The sequence below is a fragment of the Girardinichthys multiradiatus genome, chromosome 9, assembly GCF_021462225.1.
Source record: "Girardinichthys multiradiatus isolate DD_20200921_A chromosome 9, DD_fGirMul_XY1, whole genome shotgun sequence".
Taxonomy (NCBI): Eukaryota; Metazoa; Chordata; class Actinopteri; order Cyprinodontiformes; family Goodeidae; genus Girardinichthys; species Girardinichthys multiradiatus.
This window is the reverse complement of record NC_061802.1, coordinates 10,621,333-10,637,472: the sequence shown is the minus strand read 5'-3', so window position 1 is coordinate 10,637,472 and position 16,140 is coordinate 10,621,333. Positions and strand designations below refer to the sequence as shown.

Sequence of the window (16,140 nt, the reverse complement as noted above, 5' to 3'; positions counted from 1 at the left end):
ATTTTTATGGTAAACAGCATAACATATGAAATATTAACTCACCGTACACATTTATTTGTTTTTATTATTATTTTTTATTGCGTCAACCTGTTGTTCCTTTTTCATTTCTGTTCTAACAGCAATCGGCTCCTTCTAGTGCTTCCAACTCTACTTCCAGTTCTGACTCCAGCTCAGATTCAGACTTTGAGCCTGGACAAAAACAAGGGCAAGGTAGGTTTGTGTCTTTTTGTCTTTTTGAAACAAAAATTGTATTTGTGAAAATAAAAAGCCTCGATTTTCAGGAGTAAAAATATAACCAACGATTCTGCCAACGATCACACTTTAAAACATATGTGGAGTCACTCTGAACATCTCCAGCACATACTTCCCTGTTAACTGGTCTTGGAGGCAAACAGAAAAAATAAAATCTGTTTGGCATTATCAGCTGTTGTTCCAAAGCCAAAGCTTCTCATTGTTTTTATCTTATGATGCAAAACATTCAAACTTTGCTAGTGAAAAATGGCTTTGAAGAGAACGTTTCACATTGACGCTAGCTGATCTTTTTAATATATTTAACTGTGGCGGCAGCAGTAGGGGTTCGTTCTGTAATCGGGGTTATTGGTTCAAACCTCCGTTCCATCCGTCTCAGCCATTGTGTCCTTGGGCAACACACGTCACCGGCCTTGCCTGCTGATTGTAGTCAGAGGGTCCGGTGGTGCCAACTGTATGGCAGCCTCACTTCTGTCAGTGTGCCCCAGGGCAGCTGTGGCTACAATGTAGATTTCCACTGTCAGTGGATGAATGGGTGGATGACTGATTGTAATGTAGGGCGCTTTGGGCTCTCTGGAGACTTGATAAAGCGCTATACCAGTTCAGGCCATTTACCATTTAAATATAAACACTGTGATATTTACCATGACTGACTAGGTTTGAATGTTCTCTTTACAAACAAAATTCCAATCACTCCTGCTGTAGAATTTCACAGAAAGTATAAACTGTCTAGGAATTTAACCATTAAACTCCACTTGTTAGTTCAGAGCTCATCCAAAGAGTCCTACCCACCAATCAGAACCGGTAGATTTCTACCCTCTGAGTTGATCCTGGTTCCTGCAGTGGAAACGACCAGGATAAGAAGAAGGAAAAACTCTGCTTTTTGGAAAAGGTTCGGGCAGATGGTACAAACCTATTAACTATAATATGACTACATCGCTGCTGAAATGTCCCACATTATTGGTTTTCAATCCTTGCCTGGGACCCCCACTTCTTGCAGCTACCAAAAAGCCTGAACCAATCTCCTTGCCTTCAAGTCTGTGCATTTGGTCATATGATTTTTATTTCTTTGAAATTGTAAAAGGCCAACACTTTAGCCAAGTAGGAAAATATGTAAATGTCTAACATTGACTTTGTCTCCTCATGAAGAAATGCTGCAGATCAATATGTATGGACTTCTTTTACCTTGTTGCTTCCTGTTCTTCTACCTTCTGTATGCTTCTGCTTGTTGCTCTTATTATGGAGAACGATTAGGAAATACCCGTGCAGGAAATACAATTTTAATCAAGAATCTTGTCATAAAATGTTATTTTGGATGGTTTAGTCTTTTTTTTTTTTTTTTTTTTTTTTGGAGATGTTTTTATTCTTAAACACAGCTGTAAAAAACGAAGTTAATTGTGATTAAATTTTAATCTACACGTTTATTCATCATACAGTGTTTTAGTTTGTTTTGATTCTTAATATCTACATATGCACAGTTTCACTGAATGGCAGAAAACTAATACGTGGGGCACTGAAATAAGTCCAAAAGAAAAATTTGAGTAAATATATTTAGACTCTGGTTGCACGGTGGCGCAGTGGGTAGCACTGTTGCCTTGCAGCAAGAAGGTCCTGGGTTCAACTCCTGGCCAGGGGACATTTTGCATGGAGTTTGCATGTACTCTCCGTGCATGCGTGGGTTCTCACCAGGTACTCCGTCTTTCTCCCACAATCCAAAAATCTGCCTGTTAGGTTAAATGGTCTCTCTAAATTGTCCTTAGGTGTATAAATGAGTTTGTACATGGTTGTTTGTGTGTTGCCCTGCGATGGACTGGCGACCTGTCCAGTGTGTACCCCGCCTCTCGCCTGTAGACTGCTGGAGATAGGCACCAGCTCCCCCGTGACCCACTATGGAATAAGGGGTAGAAAATTAATGAATGAATATTTAGCCTGCATTGAATTTCAGAGACATGAACTGTTTGGGAGGTGCTAAGTCCCTGGATCAACAGGTTTAAATCTGTTTAGAGGATTTAATCTTTGGGAAAATTTACAGTATTTGTATTTCTGATCTCCTCTCTCAGGTCCCCTGAGATCAATGGTGGAAGAGATCCAGTCAGAAGAGTCGGATGATGACGACAGCAGCTCAGAAGAAGAGACGCCCATCAAAACCAACCCCCCCAACCGCGACTCTCGGTCAGTTGGAACCAAAGCACTTTCCCACCATGAGACATTTGGCTGTCTAAAAATGAGGTTTTAATCCAGAATGTCTATTTTACACATACAGATGACTTATTTTATCCTCAGCGTTTTGATTGCTAGGTTGTTATTCTGTTAAAGCCAGGAAAATTTACATATTTTGGCCAAACCGATTCAGCCGACTAGCTGCTACGCATTATCAGATGCAGACAGGCACGTACAAGTGCCAGACAAAGCAGTAGGACTGAGTTCCTTTAGGCTGTTTGAACGACCTCTGACCTCAACCTGTGCCTCTTGACAGACTGAGCCTGGACAGCGAGAGTGACAGCAGCGATGGCTCGCACCGCCCCAGTCGAGACCCGGCCCCACCCCCACAAAAACACAGCTCGTCCAACAACAAAGTGAGTCACCCACAGACCGTTTTATTGTGTTTTTATCAGCGTACTGACGGGGATTTTAATAGTCTGGTGCCATGGCATGAGTCTCTGCTGGTGCTGCTCGTGTTTTAAACCACAGCTTAAAAGTTGGTCAAATTTAAGGATTATAAAAGTGCGTTTCATCTCTGCTGGTATTACTGTTGTACTATTACAGAGCAGTAAAACAATCAGGTTTACTATAAGGGAAGGCCAAATGTGCACTTATTTATCATGTTATATCTCATACATAATGTCTCATATCATGTCTTATCATAATCACCTCTCATCATATTATGACAAAGTTTTATGTTAAGAATAACAAGGCTTTAAACAAATTAGACAAAGGTGGACATATTTAAACAGCAAATGTAGCAAGGAACAAAGGCAGGATATGCATCATTTCCAACTGTAAAGCACGGTGGTACAAGAGTAATGATTTGGGCTTGTCCATTTCTGCTACCTGAATGACCCCTTCTCTTTTCCAATGGTTATAATCAGTTTGACACAGGGAGGCATCCCAATCCTTGTGGTTTTTAGTATAACAATGACCATCAGTGGGACCCTTTGTAGGGTGCCTCGAGACGACTTTGTAAATAAGCGCCGTTTAACTAAATAATCTGAACTGAAACTATCTGTGTTGTTATACTGCTATAGGCTTAGGTTGTTGGAGGACATAACGACCACTTTCACCCTCTTCACTACATTCTCACACTACTCTCCAATTTTGCATTATTTGCTGTTATTTCAGTTTTTAATTTTATGTTTTCTCTCTTTTCTCTTCCTAGAAGCTACACCTGGCCTGACTCTGTGTCTACCTGTGATACCTTTCTTTAAAGGGGCATCATCCGAGCTTCTGCTGGCAACAACTTAATGCACACCTTCTACAGATGATCCACATGGCCCTGTCTTTTAGTGTTTAACCCTTTCTCTCTCCTAGACATGGCGATTGACTGAGCTTTTACTGTAACTAATTATATCTGCTCTCTTTCAGACTCTAACCTTGAAAACTGGCTCAGAGTTCATCTGTTCTTTCTTTCTAGGTGAAACGACTAAAGGAGCTACATCCATTAACATTTACTTTTCCTTCTCATAGAAAGTACTCCTGGATCAGTGCTTCTTTGTTCTCTTTGTGTCTCTGCTCTGTTCTCTCAAACCCCCAGTCGGTCGTGGCAGATGGCCGCTCACACTGAGCCTGGTTCTGGTTCTGCTGGAGGTTTCTTCCTGTTAAAAGGGAGTTTTTCCTCTCCACTGTCGCTACATGCATGCTCAGTATGAGGGATTGCTGCAAAGTCAACGCCAGTGACTGTCCACTGTCTCTACATGCTCATCCAGGAGGAGGGAATGCTAGAAGTCACTGACTGGATGCAATCTGCTGGGTTTCCTTAGATAGAAAAACTTTTTATCCAATTTGAATAAATAACTAAATCTGACTGCACTGTTCAATGGTTAGGATTATTTGGAATGTATGAACCTGACTGTTGTGAAGTGCCTTGAGACAACATGTGTTGTGAATTGGCGCTATATAAATAAAACTGAATTGAATTTTGTAACCAGAGGACCCAAAACCCCACAGCAGGGGGTAGCCAACCCCAGTCCTGAGGAGGTGCTGTCCTGAAACCTTTAGATGCATCCCTTCTCCAATACACCTGAATAAAATGGCTGAGTTTCCTCTCGGTACCAGGCACCCTGCCGAGGCCTGGTTCCGAGAGGTTCTTCAGAGTCATGGTGTGTAGGAGAAGGGATGCATCTAAAGGTTGCAGGTTGGTAGCTCTCTGGGACTGGAGTTGGACACCTCTGCCATATGGTCATTGAAACCGCATGCATGTAAAACCGCAAAGAACATGATGCAACATTTCAAAGAAGAATGCAGTTAAAATTTCTCAGAATGATCTGAGACAAAGATAAGATTTTATGAGAATTGCTTTATGTCACGGATGCTTAAAGCAGTTGTACAAGCTTCCTTATAACGGGGTACTCATTTATTTTTCGTTTTACTAAACCATTTGTTAAATACTTGCACAATCTCGCAAGTTTTGTTTTTCATCTGTTCAAATACACAAAAGTAAAAATGCTCTTTGTATTTCTTTTAAGTACCAGATGTTTCCGTCTTGCATGGTGTGCCTTTGTATTTCTGTTTTTAAACCTACTAATCATCTCTGTTTCTGCTTTGCCTCCGTTCTAAAGGTGGTCCGAAAAAGCCCAGATTCCTCTTTTCGCTCGGAGAAGGTGATGAAGAAGGGATACGACAAGGTAGGAAGGGTAAATCAAACTTTTTATGTTCAAACTCCAGCAAATGCTATAAACGTATTCTTCCTTTTATGAGATACTTACAGTAATAAGCTAAACGAATCTTTGACTGTTTTACCTTTTAACATCACACAACAGACTTCAGATTAAATTAAATCCAAGGTTATACCTCTGAATCTTCTAAATCATCACAGAGAGTTAAAAGTTGGTTTGGCTTTCTTCAGAACAAAGACCAGAACAACACCAAATGTGGTTCAAGTTACTAAATTATTTCTGACTCTGAACACAATAAATTATATTAGTCTAAACCAAAGGTGTCAAGAGTGCGACCCGGGGCCATTTGGAGTAAATTTGTGTGGATCAAGGATGGTACAAATTTGGCCTCCAATAAATGAAGCTTACGCATTTTTTTAGGATGAGGTTTTTATTGACAAATTTATATCTAATTCAATGTTTTTGCTTTAATTTTCATTTCGTAGTACGGTAAGTTAGGCCTAGGGCTGAAACAATTCTTTAGATTAATAGTGCTTAATCTAGTAATCAAATAATCGTTAACTGGAATATACAGACTCTAAAACGTGCCATTTGCAGAAAGAACAATCCACTCAGAGCAATAATTAGGCAAAATGTTTCTCAAGTGGTATAATTTAAGCTTCACCCGGTTCAGATTCTTTAAAAAATCTCTTATTAAGCACCTTTTGCTGTCTGATTATTAATCGGTTTATCAGAAAAAAGGGCTGACGGATTAATCGATTAGCAAAATAATCGTTGTTGCAGCCCTAGTAGGGCCACAAACATCCAGCGTCTTCTACTCAAAATCAGACTTGGGTCCAGCCGTTCATTAAACGTGTTTCGTGCAGGTTCTCGTTTTTGTTGCTGGGAATGAACTAGAAACATTTTGTTGGACCAACAAAATAGAAAACACTCAACCTAAAACGTTTCATTGGTTTCTTTTATTAAGGAAAACCCTTTTCAGAACTACGATACAATGTTCTTTTATACTTTGTTTCACTGAAATATTACATGATTACTTTATTGCCTTACATGTAAAATGTAAGGAATTTGTAATATTATTACTTTGCATTTGTAATTGGGACTATTTTCAACTTGCCGATTTTGGCCGTCGATGCAAAATGTCTGGACACCACTGGTCTAAGCCTAGCAGAGAAGAATAAATCCAGTGGACCTCTGTAGTTTCAGGTAAACATCAGCAGATTTGCTCCTTTTTTGAGACTCCAGCTCTAAGATTCAGGGGAAACAAGCTACCTAAAATGTTTTTTCTGAGTCTCTTGTAACCCGTAAAATATTCTCAGATGTGGAAAAGCATAGAAGTAACCTGTAGAAAAGACATTCTCAGTCGTTCCTCCACAAGTAACTTCTCTGTGAGATTCTCTATCGCTTTCTGACCTCCTATATTTCCCTCATGAATGCTGCAGGCCTACACAGAGGAACTGGTGGACCTCCACCGCAGACTGATGGCGTTAAGGGAGCGTAATGTATTGCAGCAGGTGGGTGCTCCTATCTTTCTCTGTTATATTAAAACATAGGATCCAGTGTCTACAGTATCTATGTTAAAGGCACACACCTAAATGTATTTTATTGAGATTTTACTTCATGGACCAACACAAAGTAGTGGATTATTGGCACATAGAAGATTGGGAACACATGATTTTCACACTTCAGCCCTCTAAAGAAAATCAGTGAAAGTAAATTTAGTCCACCTGTGTGTGTGTGGGGGTGTGTGTGTGTGTAATTTAATCCTAGTTTAAATCCAGCTGTTCTGTGAAGATTTGTCTGAGGACATTAGTGAACAAAAAGCATCATGAAGAACCCAAGGCACACAGCAGACAGGTCAGAATAAGGCTGTGGAGAAGTTTAAAGTAAAAATAGGTTATTTACTTGAATAAATACTTTATTAATCCCAAAGGGAAATTAAATGTTGTAGGTCATATTATGAAGGTTTCTTCATAGAGCTGCTGTAGCTGCTGATGGCTGTGGGCAGGAAGGGTCTCCTGTAGAGGTCTGTCTTACAGCAGATTTGAAGAAGCCTCTGACTACAGAAATTCTGTTATAAAACAGTTTCCCAAGCTTTGAAAGTCTCATGAGGTGCTGTTCAATCCATCATCTGAAAATCAAGAATATGGGACAACTGCAAACCTACCAAGACATTGCTGTCCGTTTTGAGAAGCGCATTAATCAGAGAAAGGCCAAAATGCCTATGATTACTCTGAAGGAGCAGCAGAGATCCACAGCTAATGTGGGAGAAACTGTCGACAGGACAACCAGTAGTTGTGTGCTCTAAAATCTGGCCTTTATAGAAGAGTAGCAAGAGGAAAGCTGTTGCCTAATTAAAGCATTAAGACATCTCATTTAGAGTTTACCATAAACCACGTGGGAGAAGATGCTCTGCTTTTATGATGCCAGAACAGAACATTTTGGCCTGAGTGCAGAGGTATGTGTGGTGAAAATTAACATTGATCCTTAATGTGAATAAACCGTTTCCTATGGGAAACATGGTGGTGGCGACATCATGCTGTGGGGATCCTTTCATTCTGCACGAACAGGGAAACTGGTCAGAGTCGATGGGAAGATGGATGGAGCTGAATGCAGGGTGGTCTGGAGGAAAACCTGTTACAGGCTGCAGAAGACTGGAGCATATGTTCACCTTCCAGCAGGATAACAACCCTAACAAAGCTTTTTCATGTGTTAGAATGATCTAGTCAAAGTCCAGACCTAAATCCAGCTGGGAATCTTTCCATTCACTCTGCCCATTGTTCTTTGTAAAATGGCTCTGGTTCAAACATTTAAGTACCTAAACATGCAAACCCAAAGTAATTGCAACAAATGGTTCTACAGAGTTTTCTCAGGGTGGCTGAATACAAATGTATGAACCAGTTTTCTGATTTCTATTGTAAAAAAAAAATATCTTTATATATTTTCCTTCCACTTCACAATTGTGCACTTCTTTGTGTTGGTCTGTCGCATGAACTCCCAATAAAATGCATTGAAGTTTTTGGTTGAAACATGAAAAAACCCTTTTAAAAAAACCCTAAAAAAAGAGTGTGAATACTTTAGCAAGGCTCTGTAAGTTCATGCATCATGTTTACATTTATGACTAAAACTGATATACTTTGGCCTTGCATAGTAAATTTATTTATTCTCCAGATTGTCAACCTGATCGAGGAGACCGGCCACTTCAACGTGACAAACACCACCTTTGACTTTGACCTCTTTTCATTGGACGAGTCCACCGTCCGCAAACTACAGAGCTACCTGGAGGCGACAGCCACGTGACAGGAAGCAGGGGGGGCCAGCGTGTGGATGTCAGCGGCAGAGGTAGCCTCGCCATCATGCCTGCTCTTTGCAGAAGAGATGAGCAGAAACGTCTGTCGCAGCCTTTTCACAAGCCTGACTGAAGCATCGAACAACCACACCACAAAACAGAAACACATGAACAGTCACAAGCACACAACACCACCTTCACGTGACGCTGGGGAGGAAACAGGAGGAGGAGGAGGTGGTGTGTGAGGAAACGCCGGAGCGTCTGACCCCGTCTGGTCAGGATTTTCACTACACACACAAATCTGTGCCGAGCTGTGGATTTCGCCACACAACCCCCCCTCTTCCTTCGCCCTCCTGTACTTATACTACTCCCGCCTTTGCTAACCTAATACTTCCCCTCCTCCTCGTCCTCCTCTTCTTCTCCTACTTCACATGCACACTCCTAACTTAACAGAGCAACACTCCAGCTCCTTCCCACCCCCACGTTGTCAGCTGCAGCTCGCTTCTCTTCCAACACACCTGAGGTGCGCGTGAATGCCGTTTGAGTCTGTGTACGAGTTGTGCTGCTGAGGTTAAAGAGAACAAGTTGTCTTTGTGGTTACTGACTTTTGTTTATGAAACTTGAGCACAAACAGCCAGTTGCATTTCTCCCACCAACCTCTAACCAACAAGCACACTTTGCCCTACTAGCCCCCTATTAGTTTATAAGCACTGAAAATGCTTTTAACACACTTTGGTTTACTTGTAAATGACAGACAAACCAGATAATGTCATTCACTTCTCATCAGTTAATGATTTTCAAAGTAAAAACATTTTTTTTCTTATTTTTTTTAACTATATATCCCTTTGTTACAGAGATAATTGACAGACCTTTTAGACTACATGATAACATGAAAACACCTTCAGCTTAATTAAAGTAGACTTTTTGTTGCTTTATCACAGAAGCACACTACCATCAGCTATAAACTACCCTGAAAGTAGCAACCTTTTGTTGCTCATGGTTAGTTTTTAACTTGAAAATGGTACCTTAGGTTATAAACATGCAATATTGAGGCTACTTGTGATTTTAAAACATAGTCGAATGCTGCAAAATTTGTGTAACAGAAGAAGAAGGCTGTCTGTTTGGAACATATGTTCTTTTTTGCAACAAATTAACGTTGAGTTTGAGATTAATCAGAGAATAAATAACTACGCAACAGGGATTATTTATAAAGAATTTGTTTGTAGGAGATCTTAATTTATTTGTGTTTTAGCTCCAGTCAGAAAGGCTTCCTTGCAAAATCTCTCTGTTCTTTGGACTTTGACTGCTTTTTAAAATAGTTTTCCACCAAGTGCCTGAACATTTGTTTTGTTTGTTAAAAGCTTAACTGACATCTCTGTGATTTGGGTAAAAATCCGAATTTATTTCCTTTCCATTAAATCATTTTCAGTCTATAAATACAGCCAACAATGATTGATTTGATGCACCTTTTTTGAGTCAAATAAAAATCAGGTTAAGGTGAGGGACCTTTATTTTCTGTTGAATTACAACAGAACGTGCTGGATATTATTCCTCTTCTATCTCTTCGTTTTAGGAATAATAAAGTTGGAATCAGTAAAAAACTGTTATCTGCATGTCAGGCCTCCACAGAAAATTGGTATTGATCAGGCAAAGCCTGATTGGTGCATCTCCAGTGTTTTTACCCAACAAACAGCTTTGCAAAAAGATCTAAATTGGATTTTAGGGTACTTATTTCTAAGTAGATTGTCAAAGTGTTTGACGGAGATCGATCTGTATATTGCTGTATATTGGGATAGGCCGATTTTCTCGGCACTGATGATCGGTCAAATCGGTCTTGGTCTTAACCTGAAGGGTTTCTTTTTTCCTCCTTATCCACCTTAGTTATGTTTAAGCATGTTGTACAGAAAAGCAACCAACGTCCTCAGAAAGCCTGGAGCAATTTTGCTGAAGACTATTTTAAGAGTAAAAGACAGTCGGCCTCCAAAGCATTAACTGAAGTTGATTTAAATGTTTACCTTTAATTGCCTTTTTTATGTTTTCAGTGCTTGTAAACGCTGTACGGAGGGGTTGTGGAAAAGTAGTACCCCGATGCACATTTTCTCCTGTGACCTGCGTGAGACCCCGCTCTGGTTTTTCTGCTGTTTGAACATTTGAAAACTCTCGTTTTGTTAAGTTTCTCTGCTTTCCAAATGAAAGCCGAGCCTTGACCTCCATCAGACCGAGTACCCCTTCCCCTAAAGGTCTCGTCCCCACATTCCCTCTGTTTTGCGCGTATGAAAGGGCTCAGATGCTCGCGGCCACAGCAGTGGAGGATCGCTCCTGAATTTGCCTTCTTGGTTGGGTTGGAACAAAAACAAAAAACAAAAAAAAAAAGTAGCCATACTCGTTTTACCCAAAATCCAAAAACAAAGAGGAGAAATAGGGGCCACGCTTTTTTACATTTTATTTTTCTACAAGTGCGTTTTGTGTAACCTGTGATAACCTGTGAGCTCTGAATGTATATTGCTCTTACTTTTTTACGGCTTGCAACAGCCCCACTCCAGTGCCTTTTTCTGCAGCGCGCAGCACTAAGCGGGGGGTGTAGTCTTGTTCACACAAATGAACCCCTCCTCCCTCACAATTACCCCTTTTTGGGGAAACAAGTGTTAATTGGGATGCCTGAATATCCAGTATTGTCTTAATGGTTTCCATCATTGCTTCCTGTGGGCTGTGGGCCTTTTATCAAGAATATCTCTGTTAGTCCGACCTGATAATTGATAGTTTTTGTGGATGGTGGTCATCGCTTTCTGTTCTGAGGTTAGGTTTGTAAAAAGAAAACATCAGAATACTGTGGTAGTTTCTCACTTTTATTAGCTCTAGTTGGGGCTTTTTGCATTGTGTGTTTTTGTGAGTGTTTATCGTCGTCGATGAGAAGGGTCTGGGCTCCCTCTTCAACCAGTTGAACGTTGCATGTCGCTCGATCAAAGGAGGCCAGGCACTTAAGCAGCAACGGTAATAAAGAAACACTTTTCTTCCCCCTGCGCTCTCCCTTAGTGGTGGAAATGTCTCACTGAGGCCTGAGTTAAGACGACGGTTTGATGGATCAGATGAACATCTTGGAGAAGCAGTCTCACCAAACTGGCTCACTTTAACCGGCGGCTAAGTTGGTTCATAAATTAAACCTTTCCATGCTCTTTGAACATTTTCACATTTTCTCCCGTTACAGCTTCAAACTTTGCAGCATTTCGTTGGGACTTTATGCCATAGACAAACATAACTAGTATATAATTGTGAAATGAAAGGAAAATGATATCCATTCTTCTTTGAAAAATAACCCAAGCTTAAACCGTCCCATTGCAGCTCTGGTTGTGATGTTGTTGTCCTGCTGGAAGATGTCCGTCCCACTGTCATGTCTTTAGTGACCTCTAATAAGTTTTACTACAGTGTTGTACTGTATTTACCTTCATTTATCTTCCTAATAACTCTGATCAGCTTCTCTGTCCATGCTAAATAAAATCATCCCTCAGCATGATGCTGCCACCACCATGTTTCACCATGGGCTGGGTGCATTCAGAATGAATTGAAACCTGTCTTATTTTCATGGTAGTCTTCCATAAATCCATATTTGTAGAGTGAAAGATTAATAGTTCTCCCCTGAACTTATGCCCCACCTGAGCAACGGATCTCTGCAGCTCTTCCAGTTACTATGGGACTCTGGGCTCCTTCTTTAATTAATGCTCCTCTTCCTGCCTGGCCTGTCAGTTACACGGATGGCCGTGTCTTGGTAAGTTTGGATAATGGATTCAATGGAGCTCTGTGAGATGTTTAAAGCTTGGATCATTATTTTATAACCTAAACCTGCTTTAAACTTCACTTCTTCTCCCTGACCTGTCCAAAGTTCTCCTTGGTCACCATGATGATATTTGTTCACCTTCACAGAACAGTTGGACACACAGCTGGACAAATGCATGCCATATTTTTCAGATTTTTATTTGTGAAAAAAAATGGAAAACCTTCTACATCACAATTATAGAAAACCTTGTGTTGATCGTTCACATCAAAACACAGTAAAACGCATTAAAGTATGTGGCTGCCGTGTGACAAAGTGTGAAAATGTTGAAGGGGTATGAATACTTGCAACACAGCTGCACAGCGCACGATAAAGTATTGGCCTGCTTTTGTTGGAGACAGTCCACATAACACGACAACGTTTAAGTGTCGTGCTCTGCAGGAACCGCTAGTTTAAAAGGCTGGGAGATTTCTGCCGCCGTTGCAGAGTCTGTAGCTAACTCTCTGGCATCCTGAATTGAAACACATCTTTTTAAACCAGAAACGGTAAGGGTCAGCTGAATGAGACATAATTCCTGCAGGTAAGCCACCTGAAAGGGGCCCTCGTAAATGTAGGAATAATGAGCAATAAGTAAGACGTGTTTCATCAGACAGTACTGTATACACACCTATTAGCTGTTTACTGCATAAATGAGGCATAAAAGCAAACCTTAGATGTTTTTCCGCTCCTATAGTGGAGTCTGTAAGTTGTCTCATACCTTCGTTGTTTATTATGATGAGTGGTTATTTTCTTGCTTTTAATATTTACTGTTTTATCTTTTTTTTTATTTACCTGTTTATGTTATTTGCACTGATAATTTTCCTGCAGTTCAACCATGCGTTAGTGTTTCTCCTCTGTTTGAGTGAGACCAGTTTCTGCTCTTCCAGTAGCCTCAGATTGTCCAGAGATGAGCCTCTTGATTCAGGCCCTCAGTGTGTTTTGATCCTGTGACCCCTCTAGATTAGGAACACACACACACACACACACACACACACCGGCCCACTGTGGGACAGTCCATCTGTGAGAGATCCTCTCCCTTGTCTTCTCACCTTCCTGCCCACTGTGTTTTTATTCTGACGCTTTGATAGCTTTAATACTTTCTCTATTCTTTTTTTGTCCTGTGTTCCCTGCCTGGCGCGGTGACGCGCTCCGTTTTTACCGTAAAATCCCGTCTCAGAATAAAAACAAGAAAAGCTGGATCCACGCGGCCTTACTCACCCTGCCGGTTGCCTCCCTCCTGCCCTCTCCTCTCTCCCCCACCCGCAGCACCTTCATTTCCTCGAGGTGCCCCTCCAACAGAACTCCAGGCCGCGATCACTGAGAACAAACTTTGAAACTGACATAGGAGAGAATCGATGAAGAACAAGTTTCCTCTTTTCTGTGCACCAATTTGAGAGCTTCTAGGTCCTAGTTCATGAACTCTGACCCTTGACCAGGCACTCATTCAGGGGTGTCACCCCCGACCCCTTCGCCCCCAGTCTACCCCATTTTATTTATGGACCTCTGCACTTTTGGCTGTGATGACTTCAGTGCTTAAGTAGTTACAGAAACTGTATTTTTAAGGATTTTATACAATATTTACATGCAATACAATATGAATTGATTTGTTTTTCCTTTGCCAATCTTGTTTTTATTTAATTTCGTTTATTTTGGCATGTGATGTCATTATTTCCACACAAACATGCCGGTCAAGTCTATTTTAGGCACGCTATGTTGTTATGGACGGACGATCCCAGTGTGATTTTTGTGTTTTTAATAATTCTGATGACGGCTGAACACCAAGAGGCAGGATAAGCTTGACTGTTTGTTGTTGCCCTCTGCTTTGAGTACAAATGAAGCACGGGCCGGGATAAGATTCTTATAGTATGAAGAACTGAAGTAAAAAATAAAATACGCTGGTTTTACAGGCAAAATCTAAACACAGATGTTCAACATGATCTAATTGCTTTTGTTTAAAAATGACAAAGCAACTATAATTCCACCTGCCACTAAAATATTTTCTAATATTTAGAGCGACCAGTGAGTCAGTCAGAGTTCGAGATCAGATGGTTTACCGTTGGTTCGCTCTGGTCGGTTATCTAGTCAAATACAACAAAAAAAAATCTGCTTTTTGTTTTCACTTAGCATTAAAACTAGGAGCTTCCACCATTTTTCTATATATTTGCCAACACAATTGTATGAGTTGATTTAAAAAACAGACAAAGGTTAGGGACATATGCTGTGATGTGGAAATACCCTGGTGGGTCAGACCTCAATAAAATCGGCACCGGCCAGAAAAAGCCTGATCGGTGCATCTGATTATAATACATAGCCTTAAGGGGAAAAAAAAACAAAATAAACATGTAATTTAGTAGTAGTTGTGCTTGTTGAGCAGAATATTGTAACTTTTTGTCATTGTGCTCCTTTTAGACCAACACAGTTACAGTAAACTCTAGTATTAGATGTGTAATTGGTAGCCAGCTGCCTAACAGATATGCTGTATGGAGTTTTCCAACTGTAAACACTGTAGGGATGCACCGATCAGGCTTTTCCTGGCCGATACTAGTTTCCCGTTTCTTTCAGGTCTGACCACACAATTTCCATGTTCTATTCTATGAAACTCTAAAAGACAACAATTAGGAAAGCTAGAAAAAATATTTTGAATGCTTTTTATATGTTAAACCTCATAATGAGAAATCTGAAACACAACACAGCATGTTTCTAACGTTTAGCGTGTCTTCCATCAAAGTGCATTTTCCATCCTGTTGGCTGGGTTGTTTTTAAACTAAAAATGGTGGGAGTTCCTAGTTGTGATTAATTTAATAAACGGGAATGGAAAAAAAAAAAACGAATTTTCAAAGCTTGACCGCCTGGTCATGGCAAAATCATCTGTTTACGACCTCTGGCTGAATAATTGGTTAGTCTCTATTTAAGAAGAGTGATGTCTGGGTTTTTCGCAGCTAAAAAACCTTATAAAAGAAGCCAAATTTGTTCATATTGTACACAAGTGTAGGAGTTGTTTTCAGCTGGCTGACTGGCAGTCCACAGCAACAAGTGGGTGGAAAGGCAGTGCTATGATGCCATTCTCAATACAGCTGCAGAAAAGACTGCTGCTAAAATAATAATGTCTGTTTCAGTTATACAAATGTTACTACAGTATGTAACCTTCAGTGACTTTATGTGCTTTTTACTGCAGGAAATATTTTCAAACAAGAAATTTTGCCTTTGTTGAAAGCCAGGGAAAAGCACGCCCAACATGTCAGTAGAAGGTCTTGAAGAAATTAGAACAACTTGAAACTTTTAGCCATTTTAAAGCCGTAAGTTTTTTAAATCTTGACGCCGGTAACCGGCCCATGCCTAGTACAAATAACTGGACAAGAGTGGGAGGAAGCAAGTTTGATTCCAGGAAATTAAGATAAAAAGCTAATTTCCTGTATTATATCTGGTTCAGTTTTGTTTGTTTTTGGTCTGAATCATAGCAGTCTGTACACAAGGTTTAATTGTCATTTCATTTTATTTTTTTATTATTATTGCATTGGAGAAGAGAAACATCCCAGACGGCAGAGTTGCAAAGTGAAGGTATCTGCCACCAACTCTGCTCAAATTCAGTGCATTATGTGCCTTGATGACTTTAAAATAACCAGAAAATATTTTTGTTGTTCTTCTGTTCTGTTCCCTGGTCCAGTAAGCTGAGGACCATGGGTAATGTAGTGTTGTGGAAACCCCAACAGTGAAGTTGTACAGGAGGGACAAAAAAACAAAACAACACAGTGGCAGAGCCTTTACTTAGTAACTGTGAGGTTTGGGGCACTTCAGCTCAGACTATATTATATGTAATATGTGTTCTGGAGCTGCAGAGGTGGGTTATCTACTGTGTGGATCTTTAACAGATGGAGAGAAGATCAAACATGTGCAGGAGGGGGCCCATGTGCAGACACCGGGTGTTTCCTGTGTCGTTTGTGTCATAATGAGTCTATATAACT

At 40.4% G+C, this 16,140-nt stretch overlaps 1 protein-coding gene across 2 annotated transcripts in view; it reads left to right on the top strand.

The window, feature by feature from the left end:
* The window catches only part of mllt1a (MLLT1 super elongation complex subunit a), a 37,714-nt gene that overhangs the window by 16,147 nt on the left and 5,427 nt on the right, over positions 1 to 16,140 (top strand). The window contains exons 7-12 of one of the 2 annotated variants that reach the window (XM_047375885.1): positions 120 to 210; positions 2,310 to 2,421; positions 2,726 to 2,825; positions 5,025 to 5,090; positions 6,524 to 6,595; positions 8,253 to 8,423. In XM_047375885.1, the coding sequence (XP_047231841.1) occupies positions 120 to 210; positions 2,310 to 2,421; positions 2,726 to 2,825; positions 5,025 to 5,090; positions 6,524 to 6,595; positions 8,253 to 8,381 (570 nt within the window). In that variant the 3' untranslated portion in view covers positions 8,382 to 8,423. Of the gene's footprint in view, positions 1 to 119; positions 211 to 2,309; positions 2,422 to 2,725; positions 2,826 to 5,024; positions 5,100 to 6,523; positions 6,596 to 8,252; positions 8,424 to 16,140 lie in introns of both variants that reach the window. The other variant, XM_047375884.1, reaches the window with a different exon arrangement.